The sequence below is a fragment of the Tenrec ecaudatus genome, chromosome 16 (assembly GCF_050624435.1).
Source record: "Tenrec ecaudatus isolate mTenEca1 chromosome 16, mTenEca1.hap1, whole genome shotgun sequence".
NCBI lineage: Eukaryota > Metazoa > Chordata > Mammalia > Afrosoricida > Tenrecidae > Tenrec > Tenrec ecaudatus.
This window is the reverse complement of record NC_134545.1, coordinates 11,948,379-11,975,587: the sequence shown is the minus strand read 5'-3', so window position 1 is coordinate 11,975,587 and position 27,209 is coordinate 11,948,379. Positions and strand designations below refer to the sequence as shown.

Sequence of the window (27,209 nt, the reverse complement as noted above, 5' to 3'; positions counted from 1 at the left end):
TGAATCTATGAATCACTTCATGGACCCCAACTTCAATCAGAGATCTCAGTTCTGAGGCTCCCCTCTGTGTTTGGCCCCAAGCTGCCCCATTGCCCTAGGCTCCTGACCCTGGCACATGCCCCCGGGCAGCCCCGGGCTTGCATGTGTTCTGCACCTTTCAAGTGTTGGTGCTCTCTTCATTTCTGGTTCCTGTGTGTTTGCTGGCTGCTCTGAGCTAACCATGTGAGCTGAACAATATGTGCTACAAGGATGCTGCTGGCTGCTGGGATGAATCGGCCCGGCATGCTCCGCGTTTGTAACGGGAGGGCTTTCAGACAGTCTAGTCTGCCATGTTGTCAGGCGTGGAGCCTGAGGACTCGGTACAGTTGGGTGTTAGAGCATCCAGACTGCACATTCCCGAGGGAGACAGAGCTGTGAGACCATCTTCTATTTTGAATACAGTGACGTATTCCCTTTGTGCAAGTCGGCAGCAAGATTAGACATCTAGGATTATGGGGAATGTGTTCAACCGAAAAAAAAAATGATGGACCGTGTGTTATCAGACTCTGTACCAGCTCTGAGAGTGTGCCTGGCATGGCACCTCAGTCACCTTACACGGCCACCTATCAATGCAAGCACCTAGCCAGATGCCGGGACGGTAGAACTAGCACCGTGCCTGGCACTTGCCCTTATTCATGCTGATTGCATGATCAGATGTCCGCCCCAAGGAACGTGTAGTTGCGTGCATCAAGGACAGTATTTTCCAACCCCTGGCATGGTATGTATCAACAATACCCCTTGCAGGAGCTCACCTGGCCTGCTCCAGTCAGTCTCTCGAGCTGAGAGCCCTACCCTCAGGCTGGGGAGGCAGGGCTCTAGAAGAAGGGCGGCGCCCGATGCTGTGCAGTGCAGGAGCACTGGGTGCAGCACATCGGTAGTAAACCTGCGATGACAAGGAGCAGAGAACACAAAGTGACCTTGACTGGGCGGGAGCAGGAGTTACCATGAGGGGTGCTGGCGTCGTCTCTCCACGTTGGCCTCTGAGGACTTCTCCTTTCTCAGAAGAGCATACTGTAAGGGGGGCGGGAGGGGCGCCTTCAAAAAGTTGATAGAAATAGAACGAAAAGATCCTGTGAGCTTCCCACAAAATTTGTGAAGCCCCCTCCTGTGTGCTGGCGATGGAAGGAATCATTACGAGGAATCTCAAAAGAAACGTGGTAGACTTTGCCATGTCCAGGAATCTCCAACTCTTTCCCATGCCTGTTGTCGGTTCCTCTGTGTCCGTCTGGGCAAGCTGCGCCTGTCTTTTTGTCACTCCCCCTTTTAAAAATGGCAGCAGCAAATCATCAGTGATCCACGTGCCTTGCTAGTTCTTTTAACGCTGACCAGCAAATGCTCTTCCTTCTTCTGGGTGTCTACCCATTGCAGAACCGGAAGACAAGTCTGGTGGTCTTTGCTGTTGTTGTTGGCTTTTTTCTTTCTTTCAATTTTCCAGGTCAGCTTGCCCTCTAAACTTTTACTCACACCACAGTAAATAGTTTTCCTTTCAAGAATTTCTACATGTTTTCTTTAATGACATTAGCTGCAGTTCCACTCAATGTAACTGCCCTCCTACCACCTCCTCCCCCATGCCCTGTTCCCTTCACCCTTCCTGCCTCCCGGCTCTGTTTGGGGACGAGCCCTGCTCCTGTGGCCCATGTGGCTCACTGCACACACAGGTGGTGGTGTTAACTTTACGGGCCTGCCTGCTGTTTCTGGGTATCTGGGGTCCTTGTCTCTATCAGACCAGTAAGTCTGGTTTGTGTATTGATTTAGAACTTTGCTCAGTTTTTCCCCACTCTCTCAGAATCTTCTCTGGTGATCCCAAGCAGGGTGGCCAGTCGTGGTGTGGCCGTCAGTTCCCCTGGTCTCGGGCTAGTGGAGGCTGAGGCTCATGCTGTCTGCTAACCCACAAAGCCTGTTAAAATGCTCTAGTTTTGCAAGGGCACTTTCTGATCACCCTCATTACCCTTTGGAGGAGGAGAGCTCAGGTGGTGGTAGTTGACGTCACGCCCATTACATGAGTACCAGGCGGTACAACGAAGCAAGAAAGGCGTATGTGGAGTTTGTGCCCTCCGCCTGTCGAGTGTCTGGCCCCTTCGTGTGGGCCTGCAAGGCTCGGGCCTCTCTTCCCGTGCTTGCTGTATACCACGGGCAGATGCTGACTTGGGTGGGTATGTCCAGCCCTGGTTTAGGAACAGTTTAAAGTGCTCAGTCTCGTTCGGAACCAGTGGAGGAGGAAAGTGGGCCTGCCTTGAGTTCACCCCGTTAGAGGACAGCAGCCGTCGGTCAGGGTTTGGTCGAGTGAAGCCCAGGTTTTCTTGGGCACACTAAATGGCCTGGGCACACTAAATGGCCCGGTCACCCGAAAGTCACAAGCCTGCCTGCCCGCACCAGGGATGTTGCTGATGCTTCCCTGCTGTCGGACCTGTGGCTCCCACCTCCTCCTTGACCCTGTGCAGCTGCCTCAATGCTCACAACACCCGCTGCCAGAACATAGCTGTAAGCTGGGGTGGCGGGTCTCCGTCCGCAGAGAGCGCATCTCGGGATGGAGGAGCAGGACAGCTGGTGGCCGTGCACCAGCTGGTGAAGAGGAGGGTGGTTCCTGCTGGCAGCAGGCTGAGGCTGCCCAACGGACGTCATGGTTGTCCCTGTCCATACCTGGGCTGTGGACTTAGATGACTAATCAATATTTGTTGACTGGATTACAGCAGTGTTTATTTACTATAAAAAAAGAAACCACCAGATATATATCCACGTGGAATTCTGTATTCACAGAGAAATTGTGTGCAATCATTACAAAGAACAAGATCTGAAAGGGGGAAAGGGGAGGCGCTAGGAACAAGCTCAATCGATAGGTCCTGACAAGGGACCAACTGAAGACATGTGGTTTTGTGGGAGAAAATATTTCAGAATGTTAATCCCATGCAGAGATCAGAAAACATGTGTATATGCACACACAGAAATGTGTGCTGGAAAGTTGTACAAGGGCCTCCCTCCCTTCCCGCCCTTAACGTGGCTATCTATGGGAGCAGGCTGCCACTCTCTATTATATTGGACTATGGTACACGCATGTATCATATTTGAAATTAAAAGAAGAGACTTTAGAAATCAAAGCTTTCAGCAAAGTCTGAATAAGTGTACAAAGTTGAAAGTTAAACATCAAAGACTTGGATTTTTTAAAATAAGGTCTCTAAGTCGGGGCAGGGGGTAGTGGGGTGTGGATCATGGAACTTTCTCCCGAAGATCTTTTGAAAGAGACGCTCGTTTGGTCCGTCATGCCCAGGGGAAGAGAAGCCCCAGCGCCATGTGACTCTGCACCGTGTGACTACACCGCACTCCGGGCAGTCACCTTTGCACGGTCCTGCCAGCCGAGAATTCTCTGCAGAGAATTCTTCAAGAAACATCTGACCCTGCTAAAAATTTTGCTCTGTAATCACTACTGAGCCTCCTTTGTAACATACACTTAGTACTTAGAGACAAACACCCCAACAACAGCTATTGATCTGGCGGTCACATTAGTGCCGAGCATTTTCTCCAGGACTTTGGCCACGGGCAGTTTTTCCCTTCTCTCCAGCCTCGCCGTGCACCTCTGAGAGCCAGTCAAGTGGCCATGGACTGAGACTCGCCCAACTAGAGCAATAAAGAGAAAAATTAGTCTAATGCATGGTCTTAACAAGAGGGAGAGCGTGCACATGAATAATTAATCTTACTAGTCTGTGGCAATCAGATAAAATGAAGTCCCATTTGCTCAACCTTATTAAAAGAGAGAGAGTGCGGGAGGGAGGGTGGGAGCGATGGTAAAGGTCGTTAAGGGACTTGTAACATGGAAAGAACCGCCTCTGAGATGGGTAATGTATTTTCTACTCTCTGTGGTCTTTAACTAAACGTCATGGTAAAGGTACTCTGTGGATAGTTCTGATTCATTGAATTATTAAACATTCTAGAAAATACTTGACTCCCGACTACGAACTCAGATGTCTTTATGATGAATTTGTAGAAAGCTAGTTTTTGGCAGGGGATCGGGTCTCAATAGATCACGCAGAAGCGAGCCTTCAAAAAAGAACTTGTCAAAAATCTGAATCAGTATCAGATTTCACTTCTTGTACCTACTGTGGGCATTTTACTGATTACCGAGGCCTCTTTTCCTGCTACAGACACTGAGGTGTCTTATAAACAAGAAAGCACGGTGCCCACCAACCCTCTCTGCCGATAGGGAAGGAAGGGGACAGAGCCGTCTGCTCGTCACAGGTGGCTCGTCCTAGCTTCCTGTCTCTCCAGGAGAACGAGTTTTATGAGAGTATGTTATTAACTGTAGATAGGAGGGTTGATGGTTTCCTTGTTCTCCGTTGGAAGAAGAATCTTATTTTGGAAGTTTTAGAATTGTTGAAAATTCCAGGGCAGAACCGTTGGTTTTCAGCTGTATTAGAGCTGGTCCTCCGGAGTCTCGGTGGGTTAAGGCATTTGAAAGCCTGAAAGGCAGTCCTCTTTCCCTTCAGAAGCTTCTGGCTTCTGAGAATGGCTAACTAACATTGGAGAGCTGTTTTTGCTGTCAACCGTGTCCAGAGGCTCACCATGGGCAGACGCTGGGGTGGTTCTCAAGGTGGAGACGGACTGAAGGTCCCACCCCGCCCTCACCCCCGACAGCTGACTTGTGGAGAAGGCCTGCCATCTTCTCCAGACAGCCCGGATGCTATGAAAATGCTTTAGTTTGGTGACATAGGCTCACTTCCTGATTATTTTCAAAAATCTTTGGGGTGATGAGATAGTCAATTACTTAGTCAGGCCCTTACTTCCGGCTATAATCCCAAGCATTTAGTGTTTATTGAACTATGAAGATTTGTAATCAAAAGCAAAACAGAACCTTAAATTGCCTCCACATGGATGGGGCTTGTGTGTGTGTTAAATTCTTGCTGGAACGCCCTACAGACGGGCTCCAGTGCAGTGAAGCTCTGCCCAGAGAGAGAAGTCCCCTTTCTTACTCTCCTTCATCTGTACGTGGGGGACAGCACTTTCTAAAATTAGCAAGTGGACAAAGCGACAGGAAGGGCTTAAGTTTTGGTGTGCGGTGTGGTCTACTGGCTAACTCGGCAGGCTTCCTCTTCCTGTGGTGTGACGGAGAGGAGACAGAAGGAGGACCGCAGGTGGCTCCCCTGCAAGTTCCCTGGTCGCTTTCCCATCCGATCCCAGTCAGAAGCTGTCAGCAGCCTTTATTCCAGACCGCTTTTGCTATGCAAACAACGGAAACATCAGCCAGCCGCAGCCAGGGTACCCAATGCCCCACTGTACATGTTTCTTTTTGGTCTTCTTTGAGGGTGTTGGCACCATGGCCTGAGGAACTCTTTGGTTGGGTTCTTACGGGATAGCCACACCCAGGTTAGCCACCCCTCACCTGGAAAGGCCCGGGGAGTTGAGGAGCAGAACACCTTTGCAAAGAGCCGAGTGGTAGGTGGCATTCCCATCTTGGACACTGCTGAGCTGAAAGCATCAGATTCAGGAATGGTATCGGTAATGACATAGCCCCTATGTTCCTTCCTCCCCCAGATCCTGGTGTGCAGCCTGGAAGCAGAACGCTGCATCTCGAAGCTGGGGAATGCACTTGGTGACTTCACATGTGTCAACCTCCGAGACAGTCCTCCCAGCCTCATGGTCAGCGGCAACATGGACAGGAGGTAGGCCTGAGCCGCTCAGCACCCAGCGTCTGTGGGGGCTTTGCTGCTGCACCCCAGAGCTCGAGCCACCTCGAGTCCGTCAACACTGCCTCTGTGAACTTGAAGAACAAAGTCTGGCATTAGGTGACGCTCGCATATCACTGGGCCTCTGCCTCCTTTCTGAAGCACCCTGGGAAGGTTGCCTTTTAAGCCATTTGGTGGACGCAGTTGGTGGAAGGTCCAGTGAGACCACTTGGAATATTTTTTGTCCCCCTGCTGCAAAATTTGTTTGGCATTTAAAAGCTCACTTTCTAATATTACAAACAATAACCTAAGGGATGAATCCTGTTCAACAGAATCGGGTTGCCTGCCAAATGATGTCAGGAGTGTATTTCAGCACACTGTGGTGTCCCTCTGGTGATGGGGAAAAGAGACTGCCTGTGAGCAGGCTCCAGTTTCTGTGCAGCTGATTAGCAGTCTTCTCTGCAACGCATTGGCTTAGGGAGTCGGCTTTTCCCGGTACAGGGTCCAGTGCCAGCCACGGACGCTCCAGGAACCATCCGCACGAAAGGATTAAAGTGTTTGAAAGGACCCTCAGAGTCCAGATTCTGGGTTCCCTCCCTCCCTTCCTGGCCCTTTCTTTTCCTTTCTTTCTTTGTTTTTTGGCTGGTTTTCGGCCATGTCTGATCCAATACCCCAAAGAGAAGTAGCATGGCTGGAGGCCAGGCTCTGTGGCACCCCTCCCCTGTGCCTGGCCCTGCACTGCAGGTGGTGGTCTGCTCCGTGGTGGGCATCAGATTGTGAGGCGGGCACTCCTCTGTGCCAAATCCCAGGCCTCTGTCCCGCCAGTGTGGCAGCTTGCAAAAATAATTATTTTGTCAAATAATATTTTCAACTCCCGACCTCCACCTCTCGAGCTACTCTGCCCACTTTGAACAAAAAGATAACGGGAGTAAACTCCACGGCGAATTTCTGACCACTGCCTTTTTTCCCTCCAGCCCTCCTGCGGAAGCAGCTATCTAGACGCCTGAGAGTGGAGCTCCTTGGGGGGCATGTTTTTCTCTTAAGAAACTAACAACCCTAACAACAAACCCACCACAGCAGCAAACCACTAGGCTTGATAAGCGTCCCACATACTGCACCGCCAAGGAAAGACACCAGTCTGTACAGCTAATGTGGTGCCCGCATGGTTGTTTCCCAGATTGAGCTACACAGAGCGTCTCAGCCTGTCCGGCCCAATCCTCCCCAGGGAGCTAGCGGCTGCTCTTTCTCCAGGAGGGTGCTGCAGAGGGCTCTTGGGGACATCCACAGGGACAGGCTGAGGAATGTGGAGTCTGCTTCAAAGCCCGCTTGCAGCAGGAGCACAGCGAGGCTCACAGGAGGTCTCTGCTTTCTCCATCACTCATCCCACTTAGCCCTAGAAGCACAGTGTCCAAGCAGACCATGCGACCCACGACCAGCCACACATTGATCGCAGCCCCAGCGAGGAGACTGCCTGCTGTGTGGTCGGAGCAGGGCTGCCTAGTTCTGTTGCCATTGCCAGAGAGGATCTAAATGCCTGCTATCAAAGGGCTTTCTGATCATTTAAAAATAATATTTCGTTGTGTTCTGGAGGCATGTTTGCATAGTAAATCTGGTTCCTATACTGGTGGGTGAGTTACCGCTTTCCAGTGTGTAAAGGCGTATTCGTTGCATTCTGGTGGTTCCTTTCGTGTCCTGTCAGCGCTGATGGGCAGTAAGGGTTGACCCTTTGGTTTCCTGTACTCGTGGCTACTGCCCTTCATTTCGTGTGCTGCTCAAAAGGTGACCTTGGAGGAGAGTTTGGGTTCAGGGTATCAAGGGTCTCTCTGAGGGTCTCTGGGGCTGACCTGGGCCGGTGTGTCTGGACTTTTCTAAGGATGTGAGCTCCTGTCCATATCTGCTGGCCTCCCTGTTGGGGTCCATTGGTTGGGGTTGGGAGCTGTGGCAGGAACTTTCTATTCTTTCTGCTCTCAGGGTAGATAAGGCCATAGCTTGGGGAGGCTGTTCCCTCTGGAGTCAGGTTCTTCCCTGAGACTGGCTTTTCTTCTCGGGTTCTTTGAAGTCCAAATATGTCCATGGAAAGCCTTTTTTTTTTTTTTTCCAGGAAACATGTTTCTCTAAAAAAAAAAAAAATCCCGTTTCTATGGATGAGAAGAATAGATGAGTGATACAGAGTTGGGAGGTGGCCGGGCTGTGGCATGAATCAGGGCCTGCCCTGCGGCTGCTCACTAGCTTTCAGACCATTGGGGCCAGACTCACATGAGGCCGCACTTGATTAATCAAATATCAGTGTCCGTAACTTGCATTGAAAACACAGGTGTTCATCTATTTGAGCTTTTTGTTTTAGAAAAAGGAAGAAATGAGACATTGAGACATTTCAATGTGGTGGAGGGAAAGCTTTTTTCCTCTCCAAAAGCTTAATAGCAATATGTAGGCTTGCTTTAAGATGCATGCCCGGGCTTGTGTGTTTCATTTCAAAAATGGGAAAAGGGACTAGAATATTGTGAAAACTCTGAGAAAGAACCATGTCCTTGACTAGCTTTCAGTGGCTGATGGGGGGGGGGGGAGAAAAAGTCACAAAACCTGGGAGATAGCTTTAAAAAAAAAAAAGCTTAATTCCCACTATAGTCTCGCTTAGTACTTTATAAATAACTTGAGAATGAAATGGACTCTAAAGATCATAAAACTGTCTCAGATTGAGGCTGAAATAAGGTTTTCATTAAAGCAGGGAACTCAGCTGGATTTGTAGTTTGCAAACATGGGTGGAATTTTGCAAGCAGTTTCTCATTTGTTAGGGAGGAGAAATTGTGAGATTATGGTTTTTCTTCTCCTGAGAGGAAGAGATTGCAGAGTGGCAGGGAGGAGAGGGGTGAGGTTTTTGCACGAGACTTGTGTCAGGATGGAGACCAGGCAAAGAACTGGGTCAGTGTTACAGGGGGGGTGGACATTAGGCCTTAGACCTGGGTGTTTGAGTCTGTTTTATGTAACCACGGCAGGGCCTGGTGTAATTACCATGCACTTAATAATGTATGCATTTTATTCTAAGATGCACTTTTTTTTCTTTAAACAGTTTCACTTTATAGCTTTGGAATCTCTTAATCATGGCGCCTCAGAATTAATTGGGAGTGTTGGGAAGTGTAGGCCTCTCTGGTTCCATCATATTTGAGATTTTTTTCAGCCATTATGTCTTCAAATATTTTTCTGCTTGAATCCTTTCTCCTCTGGGACTCCACCCCACAGTCATTTATACTCCCGTCATGATCTTGCCCAGATTTTTCTTTCTGTTCTTCAGATTGGATACATGATTATCGACTTTCCTCTCTCACCTCCATTCTGCTCTTGGACCCATCTAGTGATTTTTTTTATTTTAGATGTTATATTTTGGATTCTATGTTTATTATTCAATGTTTTATAGTCTCTGTTGCTCTGATGAGAACAACGCCGTCACTCGCTCCATTCCATTGTACCTTTATTTATGCCTTAGAGGAAAGTGACAGGAGCTGCTTCTGGTGGCTGATAAGCCTTAGACATGAGTTACCTCAGGGTTAACATAGGAAGGAGTACCTCTCCCCCCCAAAAAACCACAATGTTTCCCCAGAACTATGTGTTTATTTATTTATTTTAACAAAACAACCTATCCCCTTCAAAGTACCCTCCATGACACTGAATACATTTGTCAAATCTGTGGTTCCATTCCTGTAAACATTTTTCAAACTCATCTGTTTGGATGGCTGACAACACCTCCCTCGTTTTTTTCTTCACCTCTTCTGTGTCCTCAAATCACTGTCCTTTCATGTCCCTCTGCATTTGCGGAAACGAAAAAGAAGTTGCACAGAGTAAGGTCAGGTGAATCAGATCCGTGGGGCAAGAGAGGCATGCTGTTTTCAGCCAAAAACTGGTGCTGTGTGAGCAGGTGCATTGTCGCAGTGGCAAAACAAGTCCCCCATCTGCCACAAATCAGGCCTTTTTTTATCACACATTGTTATGCATTCTTTTCAGAACCTCTAAATAGAAAGCTTGATTAACAGTCTGACCTGGTGGAGGAACAACTCACATCAAAAAAGCAAATGAGCATAGTTTGGGGGGGGAGGTACCCTCGTATGTAAATTCTTTTCCGTTGAGCATCAGTTCTGTTTTCCTGTGTTTTGTGTGGTCTTATCGCTTGTACGTTGTGAATGTATATTGTGTACACTTCGGATCCTGTGATACAAGGGTAAGTCAACATTGGTACTAGGATTCCAGTCTATGCCGCATTGTGTTTAAACATGTCTCTGTAGTCAGCGGAGGGCTGTAGACAATTTCTCTCAGATTAATTATACAGTTGCTTGTCTTCCTAAGGTGGCTTTTAAAAAAGGTCCCATCACAATAGGGACTTCTGGCTCAGTTACAATCAAGACAGAGACGTCATCAGAGGGGGTACAGGATCAACCCAGGGGCTTCCTGTGAGTTCAAAGAAAACTGAAAACGACAAAAGACCAGAGAAGTTGTTCAAAGAGCATTTTCCCATCACGGCAAAGCACCTGCTCCTTCAGCCAAGCAGCAAGGGCTGCCCTTGGAGAATTTCATTGGGGAACCACACCTCATTCATCCTGCACCCCCTTCAGACTTTCTATGTTCCCAGAACTCTAAGAACACTTCAAAGGCATCTGATGTGGGACCTCCTGAGAGGCGCTGACTAAGGACAGACTCCTTGGGGCGGGCCTGGAGAGATGGGACAGCCACCTCCAGAAGTGTCTGCCACAGATGGAGATGTTAAACCAGAGCTTCTGCCTTAGTGAAGGTTTCTGTGGCTTTGACACAAACAGTACTCTTGACTTAGTCCTGTATCATCCTCAGGAGATTGACATCTTTTGTCTTACTTGAAACAAGCAGTCCACCCTAGTTAGGTTCAGGCTGCAGGGTCCGCCTGGCCTTCCTAGGCCAGTAATTGAAGCGTCAGCACCTCTTCTAAAGCCTCTGTATGCTGCTCTCAGTCAGCCCCGTGCTTGCGGCCCAGGTGCTAGACAAGGCATGGCAGTGGTTTCCAGTGGGCTCTGTTTGCGTGGCGTTTGCTGGCCTGCTTTGGACCTGCCCCACACAGCTCAGGGTGAGTCTGGGATGTGTGTGTGCTCATGTCAGCGTTACAGGAGCCCCCTCCCTGGGAACTCCTACACTTTCCCTCTGCAGGGACCCCTTTGCCTGTCCCTCTGGCCAAAGAGGGCGTTTCTTTTTTTTTTTTTTAACATTTTATTAGGGGCTCATACAACTCTTATCACAATCCATGCATATACATACATCAATTGTATAAAGCACATCTGTACATTCTTTGCCCTAATCATTTTCTTGCTTTTTTTTCTTTTTTTACATTTTATTAGGAGCTCATACAACTCTTATCACAATCCACACATAAACATACATCAATTGTATAAAGCACATCCCTACATTCTTTGCCCTAATCACTCTCAAAGCACTTGCTCTCCACTTAAGCCCTCTGCATCAGGTCTTTTTTCTTTTTTCCCTCTCTCCCCGCTCCCCCCTCCCTCATGAGCCCTTGATAATCCACAGATTGTTATTTTGTCATATCTTGCCCTATCCGGAGTCTCCCTTCCCCCCCTTCTCTGCCGTCCATCTCCCAGGGAGGAGGTCACATGTGGATCCTTTTTAATCAGTTCCCCCTTTCCAACCCACTCACCCTCCACTCTCCCAGCCTCGCCCCTCACACCCCTGGTCCTGAAGGTATCGTCCTCCCTGGGTTCCCTGTGCCTCCAGCTCCCATATGCAGCAGTGTACAACCTCTGCCCTATCCAGTCCTGCAAGGTAGAATTCGGATCATGGTAGTTGGGGGGAGGAAACATCCAGGATCTGGGGGAAAGCTGTGTTCTTCATAGGTACTATATCGCACCCTGACTGACCCGTCTCGTCTCCTCTCCTAAACCCCTCTGTGAGGGGATCTCCAGTGGTCGACACTTGGGCCTCGGGTCTCCACTCTGCACTTCCCCCTTCATTCACTATGGTATATATATACATATATATATGTATATACTTTTTTTTTTTTTTGCATGATGCCTTATACCTGGTCCCTTTGGCACCTCGTGATCGCACCGCCTGGTGTGCTTCTTCCATGTGGGCTTTATTGCTTCTGAGCTAGATGGCTGCTTGTTCACCTTCAAGCCTTTAAGACCCCAGACACTATCTCTTTTGATAGCCGGGCACCATCAGCTTTCTTCGCCACATTTGCTTATGTACCCGTTTGTCTTCGGCGATCGTATCATGGAGGTGTGCAGCCAATGATATGATTTTTTGTTCTTTGATGAAGAGGGCGTTTCTTGCTCCCAAGTTTTACCTGCCGCATTGATGCCTCTGTGCAGCTCTGTGACTGCTCTTGGCAGAGAACCCCAGGAGAAAGAAGGGGGTGGGGCACACCTGCTGGACTGTAACCTCAGCACCGCCGCCTAGCTGTCTGCACTGAAGCCTCGCTCTCAGGGCAGAGCCTGGAGAGAAAGACCCCCAAGCCCAGCCCACTGCCATCACACAGTCTGTAGGACAGAGCTGAGCAGCCCGAAAAGGGTCGCCCAGAGAGCAGCTCTTGCATTTGAACTATTCACCTTTTGGTTAGCCTAAAGGCTGCCCAAGGCTCCCTGAGCGAGAGGAAGATGCAGATTCCTCCTCTGTGTGTGTGGCTCTCCTTAATCCTTCGTTCACTTTTGCAGGGCGGGGGGTGGGGTTTTGTCCAGAGGTTTGGGATGTAATCACAGGAGACATGTGCAGTCATGGCTGCTTCCATCTCGGCTGGAATCAGAACCCCCATCCCCCTTTCTTTTAAATGATTTCAAGACACCCTGCCCTTGGCAAGCGGGGCTGGCTGACCGAGGGGCTTCTCCCTTCTGTCATTCTCGGCGTTCTGGTCTGTGACCTCATTCCTCTCCCGTGAAATCAGGGGCCTCTCCTGGAGAAGCTTGCCTCCGCCCCACGGAGGAGAAGCGCTAGGGGTAAGGCTGTGCTGCAGGCTGTTACTGGGTTGCCAAGGCAACATGGGTGAATCAACAAACCCACAGTCTTCCCTGCCCAGGTTCTTACATTTTTTAATTTTCTAGCAGCTTTATTGAGAGAAAATTCACATACCATACAGTTTGTGATTTAAATTGTAAAACTCAGTGGTTTTTAATGAGTTCACAGGATTGTGTAACTACCACCACAGTCCATTGAAGAGCATTCGCATCTCTCCACCAAGAGAAACCCTATCCCCATTAGCAGCCCCTCTGCTCCCCTCCCCTCCCCTCCCCTCCCACCTCTCTGAACACTGCAAGCTGCTTCCAGGTGATGAATGAGATCGCTTCCTAACTGTGCCTTCAGGAATCTGTGTGGGTCTTCTTTAACCTCACTTAAGTGCAAGAAAAGGCTCCAGGCTTTTTCCGTGATTTAAAAGGTGGACCTACTACAGCAAGTAATGAATAATTTGTTGAGTGTGCAGGTTGATTCGCTCATTTCAAAACGAAGGCATGTTTGCAGAACCTGAACACTAAGATGGCAGCCAACCACCTGTTGGAGTGTACACACATCAGCCTCCTGGGGGGGCTTCCGAGTCTACCATTCCGGGTTTTAACACAGGTTCGTTCCCATTCTGGTTCCTGTGATAAATCACCCAAAATGTCAGAATCCTGGCCTATTGCTGCTTTGCTTTGAGGAGCATCACAGAATCAGGTTGAAACCCTGCATAAAGGCTGTGGTCCACAGGTCCCACCAGAATAATCCAGGGACTGCCTGCACCCTGCCCGTGGGCTCCTTCACTTAATGGTGTCAAGGCTCGCCGTGGTCGCACTGATCAGCCTTTCTTTATGGCTCGTAATAGTCCGTAGAGTGAAGGCCACAGTGTGCTTATCCATCCGTCTGCTGAAGAACAGCTGGCGGTTTGTTTTTGGCTGTTGTGAATGCTGCTGCTGTTCACGTTTGGGGGAAGCTGTCTGTGGCTGGGCCTTCATTTCTCTTGGGTGCTATATACCTCGGCATGGAAGTGCTTGTCCTGTAGTAATTCCGTGTTTACCCTTTGGAGGATCTACCCGACTGTTTTCCAAAGCAGTATTTTCATTTCACATCCACGGTGGCAAAGGGTCTCGATGTCTCTCCGTCCTCATGAACTCTTGCCGTTGTCGGGTGTCGACCGCCCCCGTGGGTGCGAGCTGGTTCTCACTGCTTTTCACTCACATCGGCCCGATGGCCGGTGCCGAACGTCCCTCCATGTGTCCACTGACCACTTGCCGGTTTCCTTCCACAGCCTTTGTCCATTTTTACTTATGGGGTTCTGTTTTTATTTGTGCTGGATACAATCTCTAACCAATAGATGATTTGCTAATATTGTCTCATTTTCTGTGGACTTTTTGCTTTCTTGATGGTGTCGTTTGGAGGACAACCATTTTACATTTTGATGAAATGCAATTCTTTCATTTGTTGTCATGGCTAAGAAATTGTTTATTCGCCTAAGGTTACAAAGGTCTATTTTCCCCAGGAGAGTTTCAGCTCTTACATTGACCTCAGTGACTGATGAGTTTGGTGTCCATATGGTGTGAGGCCAGGGTCCCACTTCATTCTATTACACCATTTGCTGAAAAGACCCGTGGACTCTCTCCATCAAATAGTCTTGGCCCTCTTGTTGAAAATCATTTGATCATCAATTTAAGGGTTGATTTTTGGATACTGTCTCCTAAACTCTGTTCATCCAAATAGCTGTCCTTCTACCAATACCTCACTGTCTTGATTATCCAGAGTTTATCACATGCTCCCGCCCCTTTCTACTAAGAAAGACACAGTACGGGTCCAAGTGTCAGGCATGGCACATGGTAACACTGTATGAAAAAGTGAAACACTGATACCGGAATCTTGAGGTGCTCCATGTGTGCGAACACAGGGCATTCAGCAGTTCCCGTTGGGGGTCATGTTCCTTTGCATTCCCAGCATCATGTCTTCTGCATTTCCATAGGCTGTGTCTCCATACTGGACCACCGCACATTTGGTTTCATAGCAGTCTCTGAAACCATCCAGTGCCATCCCTGCTGAGCATCTAGAGAGATTCAGTGACTGGTTTTGTAGGCTCGAGGACTCCTTGGATTAAACTTGGCAGATCGACTTGAAAATACATGTGTTTCTGGTCTCTCTGTTTCAAACAAATCATTTACAGAAGACCTCATCAGTGTTATGTAGATAAAGTTATTGATTTGGGCATATAGGCTATCTTTCAAATCTTTAATAACTCAGGTTCATCAAAACCAAAAGGATCATGTATTGATTTCTTTTTAACAAAATAGTCGTTTTCTTGATTAATTGGGTCATGAAAAAAATAACAGGCCTACGTTTTAATACCTTACTGCTTGTTCACATTTGTTTTCTGGATAGAAATATAGCCGTAGGCCCTTAATGAAGCTCACACAGCAAAGCTCCCCCCTCGGCAGGCTCTGGCGTTAACCCTGTCTAGGCGTGAGCTTTGCCATCAAATAACAGTTTGCCTGATTATCAGATGGGACTATTTCATCCAAGCCAGTGGGAAGTGCACCCTGAGTTGTGACCCCTAATTAAAACGTCTCGGGGTGCACTTCTAGCTCTGACAAATCGGAGGGTGTGCGGTGCTCACCATCGTGCTGCCGGGGCGTAAATGTCCCTGCTCCATCTGCGAGTGGCCTCAGCCATGCTCCCCAGCTCTTCCCACTGGCTCAGCCAGAGCCGGCCCCTCCCTCTCAGCTCCAGCGCTTCCCTGCCCATCAGATGGCTGCGCCTCTGCTGGAGTCTTTGGAAGGTTCGGATGTCTTTTGTTTTAATTGGCAGGCTAGAGCTGACTCCTATGGCGTGATTTTCATTAGAGAGGCTGGAGTGAGGGGAGTGTTGGGACTGTCTTCCAACCTCGACCATGAATATTAAACATAATACAATTACAGCTTTTGGACCAAGTATTTTTCTTTTCAGCAGGCAAAGTTGATGAAACCCGTGCTCGATGGGGATTTGCAACATTCTCCTTTGGCTTCTCTGTCCCTGGAATCCGGTGGCTTGGCATGACGTGGGCCCCTTTGCTGGGCTACCTGTTTCCGAGCGCGGAGGTTGATGGGCTCTGCCAGGGTCCGCGCGCTGTCCGGTATGTGCGCAGAGCCCGGGCCTTGATGGCGCTGGAAGGGCTGGTGGGGACCTGGCGCTCGGTGGTGTTTGCGACGCCTGCCTGTCAACTAGGAACAGAGCAGGGCCTCTCTGAGGACATGTCAGAGGATGCTTCTCTTCTCCTGTGGGGAGAAGTTCAAATCTGCTCTGGCCCGTCTTCATTTTCCCTCCCGCAATGCAACGCGCGCTGCTGCTGCATCGGTCGGCCTGTTGGTTTGTTTTGTTTGGGGCTGCCATGCTGGTGTCTAAATACAATAGGAAAACAGATGGCAAACTTTGAACTTCTGGACCACATTTGTGTTTGCCTTTGTCTCCTTAACAGCCAAACTGTAAATTATGGAGTATGAATATTCAACAGAGGGGCTCTTCATGCAAATCACCATGGCACAGCAGACCCTGTTAACCCAAGAGGCCCTGGGAAAGTCTGTGGGCTGCACATGTGTTTGTCCCCCGTACTTCTCAAGTGTCAGTCTTTAGTAAGCGGGGCGTCACAGCCCGTAGGCGGAGTTCCCCCGCTTTTCCTCTCCTCCTCGCCCAAGCATCCCAACTTCCTACCACTGCTGGCAAGTCTGTTCCCATGGAGGAAAGCCTGTGCTCGCCTTACTTCCTTGGCCCTGTCGCTCTGGGTGGGATGGGTTGGCATTCCACAGCAAGAGCGCCCCACTCTGACAGCCCTGCCTGCCCAAGACCACGGCCTGACCAGGAAGCAGCAGAGGGTCTCACCTCTGTCCTCTGAGATCACATCTGGTCAAGCCGGTTTCCTGACATTGTCGAAGTGGGCGTAGCTGCGAGTTGCCATGAAGTGGATGGTGACGCTCGGTGTGTAGCATCACGTCGAACCGCCCCTGAAGGGGCTCAGTGCTGCCACCTTTTGGAACCACACCCCCCGCCTGTCTGGGTGTGTTCACACTGCCAAAGTCCGTGAGTGTGCATTGTCGTAAACAGGAGGAACCCACGTGTGCGTGTGTGTGCTCTACAGGTAGGGATCCTGGCACCCACCCGCCCTTTGGAGAGTTCAGTGAATGCTAGTGGGCAGCAAAAAGTCACCCCTTTGTCCCTTCTCTCCTCCAGAGTAACTGCTCTCAGCAAGCTGAGTGGCCCTTCCAAACTTGTCTCTCTGGATGTTAATTTAGATAGGAGAGGGGCGGCATGAGTGTTCAAAACAGAATTCTGGTCAATAAAGGGAGGCCCCAGGCTTCCGTGTGCCCCTCAGCTGGGACTGCTTCAGGTGGTGGTCTCTACAAGTCACCTGACCACACTCACTGGACCATTGTCCCCCCCACCGTGATACCTGTTTAGTGCTGTGCCCAGTGGGGTCTACCTATACCCACAAATCTGCCTCATCTGCTGACTGACTGCATGGCCACACATGTTGACCTAGCGCTAAGGATATCCACATCAAGTCAAATTCATGGCAAATGCCCCCAGTTTCTTCTGTGTCATTGTTCCTAGTGGTGTGGTGGGTTACCTATTGAGCTGCTAACCACGAGGTCATAAGCTTGAACTCACCGAGCCACTCCATGGGAGAAACACGAGGCTGTCCACTTCTGTAAAGACTTGAGTCTCAGAAACCCAGACGGGCCGTCGTACTGTCTTCCAGGGTCACGATGAGTTGAATAGAGCGGTGGGCGGTGGTAGCGAGTCGCCAGCAGGGGGGCACCATCTAGTCCTTCGGGTCTCAAGATGATGCTTGTGCAGACCATTGTTCTCACTCTCACTGCTGCCCGTGCGTCTGCTTCCTTCCCTCTGGGTGGGGAGACAGCAGTGAGGCCTTAGCTGGCCACTCACGTGCTTCTGAGGCTCCAGTTGCTAGTTCCCAAAAATAGGATTTAGAACATTGTGGATTGTTAACCCTGGTTTTCCCTGAGACGGAGGCCCTAAGCTCCCACTAGGGATCCTGTCAAACCCTGTGTATCGTTTTGGGTGTCGTCTCATTCTTCCCACACCTGTTCAGCCTGCATGTCCATGGATCTGGTCATAGATCACATTTACTGCAGGGGTGTGTGTGTGGGGGGGGTGTCCATGGATCTGGTCATAGATCACATTTACTGCAGGGGTGGGGGTGGGGGGGGTGTCCATGGATCTGGTCATAGATCACATTTACTGCAGGGGTGGGGGTGGGGTGGGGTGTGTGTGTGTGTCGTCATCCCGTCCCCCCCCCCCGTGTGTGTGTGTCCCCGTGTATCTGGTCATAGATCACATTTACTGTGGGGGTGGGGTGTGTGTGTGTGTGTACACACACACATCAGAGTATTCACCTGTGTTGCTTCCCAAGCCCTCCCAGTGGCTTCCCTTTGTTTGTTTTTCTGACCTCACTCTTATTAGACAGCCTTCTCTTCTCCCCAAGTTACTGTCTAGCCTCTAATTAACAGATTGATTCTTCCTTCCCCTCCCACCTGGTAATCATCAAAGATTGTTTCGTTCTGGTTGGAAAGCCTTTTCTTTACCTCTGTAATTGTTGGGTAGTATAATCCAGGGGGGGGTGCGCTTCAAAATGTTTGTGTGGAAAAATATATACTTAAAAAAGGGGAAGGTGTGTGTGGCGGGGAGGGAGAACCGGTCACAGTGATCTACATATAACCCCTTCCCAGGGGCGTGGACAACAGAAAAGTGGGTGAAGGGAGACAGCAGTGTAAGATATGAAAAAAAATTATAAATTATCAAGGGTTCATGAGGGAGGGAGGGAGGGATGGAGGATGGGTAAAGGGAAAATGAGAAGCCGATATCAAGGGCTCAAGTAGAAAGAGAATGTTTTGAAAATGATGGCAACATATGAACAACAGGTATGCTTGACACAATGGATGGATTGTGATTAACAGCCCCTGATGAAATGATTTTTCAAAATAAAAAGAAATCAAAGCAGATACTGCACTAGGCAACTTTGAAAGATGTCTCTGGGGACTGCGATGTACCTGGCGCACAGGGGAGCTGGACCGTGAGGGCGACCAAGAGGACTGCACAAGGACAGTGCCCTGGACCATCACTGAGCACGCACACCTGCCTGCACGGACGTACAGCCAGAATTACAGCCAGCATGCCCTTGGCTGCCTCTCACATACGCGGACGTACTCGCAGGAGAAACCGATCCCGGGAAAGGGACTTCATGCTTGGTCATCAAAAAAGGGGAAGGCCTTTGATCAAGAGGAAAAACATTAAACCAAGAATTTTTAAAACAATTCTTAAAAGATTTGCAAGAGCCCCCACCCCAATAAAATGATTAAAAATGAAGAAAAAATGAAAATCTCCCCCAAACTTTTCAAAGCTTCCTATGACCTTCAAAATACTCTCCCTGACACAGAATCCATTTATCAAATCTGCGATGCCATTCTTGGAAACAGTTTTCAAACTCATCTGTTTGGATGGCTGATAGCACCCCCCTCATTTTTTCCTTCACCTCCTCTACTTAGTCAAATTGCTGTCCTTTCATATTCGAGAAAATGAGAAGTTGCACGGAGCGAGGTCATGTGTGTGGGCAAGAGAGGCATGCTGAGGTTTTTTGCCAAAACTCGTGCACTGAGATGGCTGCGTGAGCAGGTGCATTGTCATGCTGGCAAGACCAGTCCCCCGTCTGCCACAGATCAGGCCTGTTTGTCCCACACTGTTATGTGATCTTTTCAGAACCTCTAATAGAAAGCTTGATTGACAGTCTGACCTGGTGGAACCAACTCCAAATGCACTGAGTCAACATTCTCGTCCGTTTGGGAAGTTGACGGATGTCCAGAATGAGGTTTGCCATCAATCGACATTTCACCTTTTTTGAAATGAGAAAACCACTCGTACACGTGAGTTTTTGCCACGTAGTGCAGTCCTTGTAAGCTATGTTCAACATCCCATCAGTTTCTGCGGCATTTTTCCCCAAGCAGGAAACAAAATTTCACAGCCACACAAATCTCTTAAATCGGCCATCACCAAAACGAAACAAAACAAAAAAAAGGTTTGAGCCAAACTGCTTTTACAAAATATTCACTGACTAGAGAGAACCTTCCCAGGTGACGCCACTGGGTGCAGTAATTAAGTTGGTCGATGCTCGCAGGAAAATGGGTACTGCAAAAGCTGCGCCCAGTAGGGCTTTCTTGATTGGGTGGGGAGGCGGGACACACAGGGATAATACCCTCTCGTATAGCAAGTAGAGTGCTGGGCTATAAGGCATTTCTCTATCTCGCTTTCAAGGACCACCCTGCTGTCCGCAGTGGTTGAGCCATTTCACAATATCCCCCGCCCTCACTTGCACGCTTCTTTTTGTTGTTCAGCTTGGGGCTATGACTGGACGCCCGCCTGGTGTAAAGTGATTTGTGTCTTGTTATGATAGCGAATCCAGTATTTGTTGCCTGCCTGGATGCCTTCCTGTCTTCTGAGGCTTTCTGGAGGGATTAGTCCTCTGTCTTTTCACTCAGGGTGCACACAAGTGTCTGTTCAGGCGTTCCCGGTCATCCAGCTTGCCTTCTGCTGCTGACCTATGTTTGATGGTGTATGCCTTGTGGCATCTGCCTTGTATGGGGACCCCGAGTTCCTATTTTTTCTTGGTAGTTTGGTGCTTGCCCCAAGAACACACCCATGCAGACAACTGCAGCTGCCCACGCTGGTTTTCGGCTTGGGTCCTGGACGAGTGTGCCTGCGGTGTGGGCACAGCAGTGTTCGTGAGAGGCTGTGGCTGTAACCAAGTAACCGCAGTGAGAGCAGCTGAAGTGTGCCCGTACACAGAGGTAGCCTCACTGAAGCCCCAGCAGTGGGATAAAAACCCTAATTATTTACAGAGGCTCTGACTCATCGGGGCCCTATCTTGGGATTCCCAGGTTGTCAGTCTTCCCAGGGACAGAGAGCCCCATCTTACTCAGTCCTGCATTTCTCTCAGTCCTGCATTTATCTGATGGTGCCCCCAGGACCCCTGGGAAGAAGGTGAAGTAGTCTAGTTTTGATTTTATATTGCCAAATCATAGCAGGACTAGAACGTACCTCTTTCTCCCTGTCTCCCCACCACAGGCTGGATTACATGTTATCTTTGACACTTAGAGCTAGTAACGGGCAAGCTATCACGTTGTGGCTTTATTTCAGTATTTTTTCTGCAAATTGTTTTCTTAATTTGAAGGGGTTTGTTACTGAATTATTCTTTCTGGTAATCATTTTTCTCAGTCTTCGTTTGCCTTGACTTGGCCCTGTGGGTTTTTATAATGTATAGAAAGGCCTTGTTAGGGTCCAAGTAGAAATGAGTCCCTTTGCCATGAATTGCTGTTCCGAGTAGGCGAGGTCTCTAATTACATCCTAGGAGCGGCTTGTAGCTGTGGTTTGGGATTATAAATTAATATTGATTCTGAATGATTACTGCATTCTCTTGGATTGTCCTCTCCAGTGACACATTGGTCTGCTGCTCTCCATTTGCATGCTCCTCTCAGGTTTCCTTCTAATGTATCTGCCGCCCCTCCCCCACCACCCGGGCGACGACGACAACAGTGGTGCCAGCGGCTCACTGCTGGGCAAGGGGCAGCACTGTGGCTGAGGAGGAGTATTGTCCTCCTTCAGACTGCTGCGCGCATCCATCGAGGAGACTGGAGGGCCTTTCCACTCTTGAGAGGGCAAACAGTGGTGGGTGTCCTCGGTGGGTCTGTGAGCTGCTCTTTTCTCCTAAGCTTGGCCTTGGTGCCAGATCTCTGGCTTCCCTCCAAGGTCCTCTTCCTGGCAGGGTTTGGTGATGGAGAAAGGGCTAGCTTCCTGTCTGGAGTGGGCCACCTTCTGTGTTCCAGTGCATGTGCTGCTCCCGGCTGCTTATTATGAAGTCATTCATTTCACCTAGGCTTTCAAACGTGGAGATTCAGAGTAGAACGTCAGAGCAGACGCTAATGACAAGCAATGGAGTGGGGGCTGGCCGCTGTGCTCTGGCTTCACCAAGCCAGAACTCATCTTGCCCTGAAGGCCGCCTTCTCTGATCCCTGGGTAGATAGTACCATGCCTTGCTTTGTGATCCACTTGAACCTTTCTGTTAAAAGGCGAGTTTGTCCTGTGTGCATATATGAGGGGCTTCAAATGTTCTTGGAAAAAAATCCACTAATTCCATTTTCCTAGGAGCTTTTTGAAGTCTCCTGGTGATGCCATAGACAGGTTTAGATTGTGCTCTGACACTGAGAAATCCTTTGGGCCTATGCACAGGAGTGTGTGTGTGTGTGTACACATGCATGTGCACTGAGGTTATGAAAGAAACTAGGACATGAAATAATGATCCAGTTCAATATAGTATCAGTTTGTCCAGCTACCCAGTCCCGTGCTTTTTGACTTGCCATACAGAGGCTGAGTTAACTCGTATGACCCAGGTGCTGTCCCAGCGCCGGGCAAGGCATCTCGTCCCTGTGCAGCAGACATAGCGAGCCTCAGGGCAGCTGCGTGCATGGCCTGGCTCTGGTCTTAATCCACGTTTTCAGAGTCACCTTGCTCATTCCACTGCGAATCACCCCCCTTGGTGGTTCCCCAGTCAGGAGATGTCTTACTTACCCCCACACAGCTGTGAGGCACCTGTCGGTGTAGCTGTAACCCAGTCCCGTCTTCTCTGCTCCGGTAGGGTGAGGATCCACGACCTCCGCACGGATAAAATCGCCCTGTCGCTCTCTGCCCATCAGCTGGGCGTCGCCTCAGTCCAGATGGACGAGTGGAAGATCGTCAGTGGAGGCGAGGAGGGGCTCGTCACCGTGTGGGACTACCGCATGAACCAGAAGCTGTGGGAGGTGCATTCCCGGTAGGTCTTCCTGTGGCCCGTGGTACTGCCAGCCATAGCAAGGGCAGGCGCGCCCACCATCTCAGGTGAGCAATCTGAGGCTCAGGTAGGGCCAGCTGCAGTTCCTCTCTCTCACAGCCCCAGGTTAGCATAATGACTGCCCACAGACTAAGCCTGGAACGAGTTTCTCTCAGCTGCAGCTCTGGTTACTGACACAGTCCTGTATTCATAAAGGCCGGCCCAGGCCCGCCCTTCTCAGGCCTGACAGGCATACCCGCCTGGTAAAGTCATCCTCGGTTAAGACAGAAAAAGGAAGATGGCAGCCAACCCCAACTCACCACAGATTCAATCACAGCCACCTTAGCTTGCTGGTAAACAACTGAAATGACAGACTACATCCAACCACTCCCCGGTGGGACTGGTATGGGGCGGCACACCGCCAAGTTGGCCCTTCAACCCCTCCAGCTGCTCCAGGGGGGCAAGAAAATACCATCTGCAGCCACAGTCGCCTCACTAGCAGTGGGGACTGTCTGAGCACCTCACTGGGACTGTGGCACTAAAGGATTAATAAGAACCCAATATTCTTGCCTGAGTCTGGACCGGCTCACTCATAACCCCAAGTGTATGCTCAAGTACCTAGAGCAGGGGTCTTCAAACCGCGGCCCGCCGGGTGCTTTTGCCCCGTTTTATTTTTTTACTTCAAAATAAGATATGTGCAGTGTGCATAGGAATTTGTTCATAGCTTTTTAAAAAAAACTATAGTGTGGGTCTGAGGGACCGTAAACTAGACCCGCTTAAAAAGTTTGAGGACCCCTGACCTAGAGGGTTAAAAGTTTGCCCCGCTCTGACCACGTATAGCACAGGTAAAGTTAAGGGAAGCATTGCAGGGTGGTCCTCACCCAACAGACAGACACCAAAGAGCGAAAATCTAGCTGCACAATGTGCTGAGTGGCCACCAGGTGGTGCCAAAGGGCAGCAAAAACTCCCCTCCGGCAGAAAGCAGCGCTGTGCTTTCGAGCTGGTCATAAGACCTTTACAATTAATTCCCACAGAAACAAATTTTGTGTGTTCCTAGACAAAAAGAAGCCCTTCCCCAACCACACAGCCATCCTGGGTTCAGTCACCATTCCTAACTGGTGCCTGGATGCTGTGTGTGGCTCCTGCCAGGCAGGTGCTAAACTCCAGCATGGCTTTTCTGTTTTTGTAGAAGGGAAACACTTTTCACAGTTCCTCTAGTTGGTGGAAGGGGCACGGATGCAGCCTTTTGTCAGAGCAGGGGCTACCCGCACTGGGTTTCACCCTTCTTGTGGGAGGTCCCCGAGAGGGCAAACGGCCTCGTTCATGCCATGCTCAGCTGTGCGGTGCCACCAGTGCCTGCCTAGCTGTCCCCTCCTCCTGGGGGCGTCCGGTCATTTCCTCACACCTCCCCTTCTCTGGTATGAGCCCCCACCACCTATCGCATTGGGCCCCAGAACTCTTCCGTCAGGTGGGTGACCCCGAGCTGGCCTTGTGTTCACTGCACTGTTCAGGAGACCCGGCCACTGTCGCCGCTCCCGTGCTGTTGCCAGTCCTGTCCTGTGGCTTGTGGCTGTGAACAGAGGTGGCACAGGGCATCCACTAAACTTGACGGGATGGGTTTTGCAGCCCTGAGCAGGACGGGGTCATTGTGGCCCAGTCTTTAGGACTTGGGAGTCATGTTGGCGGAGTGGATTACACAGTCACACAGTTCTAAGCCACCAGCCTCTCCATGGGAGAAAGACAGACTTTCTACCCCCGGGGAGTGAAGAGTTGAAATATCAGAGACCCCTGGGGGCAGTGCTGCCCTGTCCTCCAGGGCCACTGGGAGTCCAACCGCACTCAATGGCAGTGGGCTTGGTTTGCCTTTAGGACTCGGGGGAGGATTTACCAGTCACCACTCTATTCCACCCCCTGTAGAGGGGACACTGACTCTGGGAGAAGGCAGACAGTGGTCAAGGCCACCCAGCAGAAGTGGGAGCGACCAGCTTCGCAGGAAGGGGGCATGGAAAGTTCTCTTTCCATACCAGTTTCCACAAATTCTTTAAGGGGTCCTTGTTTGTCCGAACATGCCAGGAGACATTGCTTCAGAAAGGAGTATCTGGGGGATGCTCTCCCCAAGGGAGCCCCCACAGCTCAGGAAGGGAAGGAGGGCGGGGGCAGGTCATGTCAGCAGGTCCCCCTCTGTTCCAGGCACCCAGTCCGCCACCTCGCCTTCAACAGCCACAGCCTCATCACTGCCAACGTGCCCTATGAGCGCGTGGTGCGCAACGCCGACCTGGACAGCAGCACCACACACAGGAGGTTGGTGCCCTGAGGAGGTGGGTGGGGGCACACAGGGTCCTCTCCTCCCCCCAACGGTGCCACGGTCCTCACTGCCTCTCTGCGGTCTCCAGGCACCGGGGGCTGATCCACGCCTATGAGTTCGCAGTGGACCAGCTGGCCTTCCAGAGCACTCTGCCCGTCTTTCGCTCGCCCTTTGCCACCATGGGTGGCTACGACTACGACCTGACACCTACCTTGCCCTACGACACGGCAGGAGCAAGGAGAAAGTGAGAAGCCCTTTCACAAAGACACCTGTGAGCACAGAGGCGCTCCTCACCCCAGCTCTGCCCACAGGTGATGCACCCGCATAGCTCCTGCCTCCCTGACCAGCTTCCCCTCCCCCACTGCCTTCCCTGCCTCGCTCTCCCCTCAGTGCTTTGTCTCTGCTGCAGCGGCCCTGGTTTATAATTACATATTGACACAAGTGTGCCCTTCATGGTTCTTACTCGTGTGCCCATATGTTGTGATAGCACTTAAGTACTGGGGGGCAAGGGGGTGCTACAGGAAGGAGGATCCTGAGGAAGCAGAGCAGGGAGGACTCTTCAGTTAGAGAAGAGCCACAGGCCCCTGCGTCCCCTAGGGTTGAGGTGGGCTCCAGGCTCCAGCAGCTACTCTCACAAGCTTAGAGCAGCCGTCCCAGAGAGGGAGCCGGAGCGAGGCTGCTGCAGGCTGGATGCCACGACTGGTCTGAAGGCCACGAAGGCAGGCTCAGTCTACGCCAGGGACACCCCTCCCTCTGGCACTAGACAGCATACTTTGCAAGTCACAGGTTTAAGGAGGGAAACGGACTACCAGCTCCTCCAGATGGGAAGGGTGGTGAGCAAAGGCAGTTGGCACCCTAGCGTAGCCAGTTTTTGTGGAAAGTCCACGTGAACTGAGCTGTCCCTCCAAGCTTGGAGCAGAGGCTCAGCCTGCAGTCGTGATCTAGCCCCGCTGCAGCAGTAAAGCCTTCCTGAGTACCCTGTAGGAGAGACAGGTCCTCTGCAGGAAAAGGCACAAGAAGGGGCCATCAGAAACAAGTAGGGGCTGAGCGAGGCAGGGCCAGCCTGCCATGAGTGGGAGGCCCAGCCAGACGCAGGCTGCTCTGGGGAAGCGTCCCGGCAGTTAGCTCTGTTTCCTCTGCACCAAACGAACTTCTGACAGGAAGCCAGCCTTCAGTGAGCCTCAGCCCCATCACCCTGCACCACTGTCAGGCCAGTTAAAAACGTGAAGGAGGAACAGCAAACATTTGACCACAGTGAGCGGTCAGTCTTGAACAATTGCTGTCCTCTGCTGGCAGCTGGTCCCCTGTAAAGGTTCTCCCTGCCCGGGGAGCTTCCCTCGCCCCAGCTGCAGTTCACTAGACCCACACTGGGAGCGTCATGCAGCCTGGCCTGGCTGGGGAGCGACCCACGTTTGTCCCCCACCAGCCGCCTTGATGTTTTTACAAAGCCACTGCCTACTTGGCTTCTGCTCTCCAGCATCTCAAACACTTCCTCCACCCACGACAGCACAGGCTCAGACCGGTCCTGGGGGAGCCCAGGGTTGACATTGCCCCAAGATCGCTCCTCGCGCTTGCTTCCTGCTCCGTGATGTCCCCGTGTTTGTTCTGTGATTAAACCTCTACAGTCTACATATTGTTCCCGTTCCTCCAACATGCACGCGGGCACCGTGTGCCAGGCTGCGCTCCTGTGCACGATACCACTGTGCCAGCTCACGCCACCCACCTGGCATGGCTCCCTGCACCTCCGCTATAGGGGATCCTAGGTCAGAGTCCAAGAAGCCATGGGATGACCTGGGGGCGGTGTGCACAGGTCCTTGTGTGGGCCCTCACAGGGAGCTGCTCCCCAGGCTGTCCACGCTGCCACTAGGACAGGTCTGCCCCCAATCTGGGGCTGCTGTGGTCACCAGGCAGTTAACAGTCCTGATCAAAAGTTTCCATCACAGGTAACCTCAGGCTTACCTGGCTTACTGCTAGGCTTTCAGCTAAGGAGAGCCTAATCCCCTGCGGTTGGAGGGGCTGTGGTCCTTTCTGAAAGGGATTGCAGACACTCTTGAGGGACTGTCTGCTGGCACCCATGTGTGCCCAAGGAGGCCTGTGCTCCGGGGGGATCTTCACCGGCTGGTCTGGAAGCAGCTCACCGGGGCTTTCTTCTAAGGTGTCTCTGGATGTCTGTCACCCAGGGTGTCCTGGAAACAGGAGGCCCCACCTTGTAAGTCAACCCCCAAATGAGAACTCCCATTCCGTTGCAGAAAACCTGCTGGCTCTCTCCAGCTGAAGTTGCAGCCTTCCCTCGCCCAGCAAGGCCCTGATTGCGGGCTTGCACCGGGCTGCCTCCTCCTGACTCCAGGCGGGCCGGTAGGCAGCAGCTGCGGCCGAGCCC

At 50.8% G+C, this 27,209-nt stretch overlaps 1 protein-coding gene across 1 annotated transcript in view; it reads left to right on the top strand.

Annotated features, from left to right (window-relative positions):
- FBXW8 (F-box and WD repeat domain containing 8) overlaps positions 1-26,458 on the top strand; it is a 128,866-nt gene extending 102,408 nt beyond the window's left edge. Inside the window, exons 8-11 of the mRNA XM_075533848.1 lie at positions 5,563-5,690; positions 22,354-22,527; positions 24,715-24,825; positions 24,918-26,458. Coding sequence (XP_075389963.1) covers positions 5,563-5,690; positions 22,354-22,527; positions 24,715-24,825; positions 24,918-25,077 — 573 coding nt within the window. The 3' untranslated portion in view covers positions 25,078-26,458. The remainder of the gene's footprint in view (positions 1-5,562; positions 5,691-22,353; positions 22,528-24,714; positions 24,826-24,917) is intronic.
- The last annotated feature ends 751 nt before the right edge of the window (positions 26,459-27,209 follow it).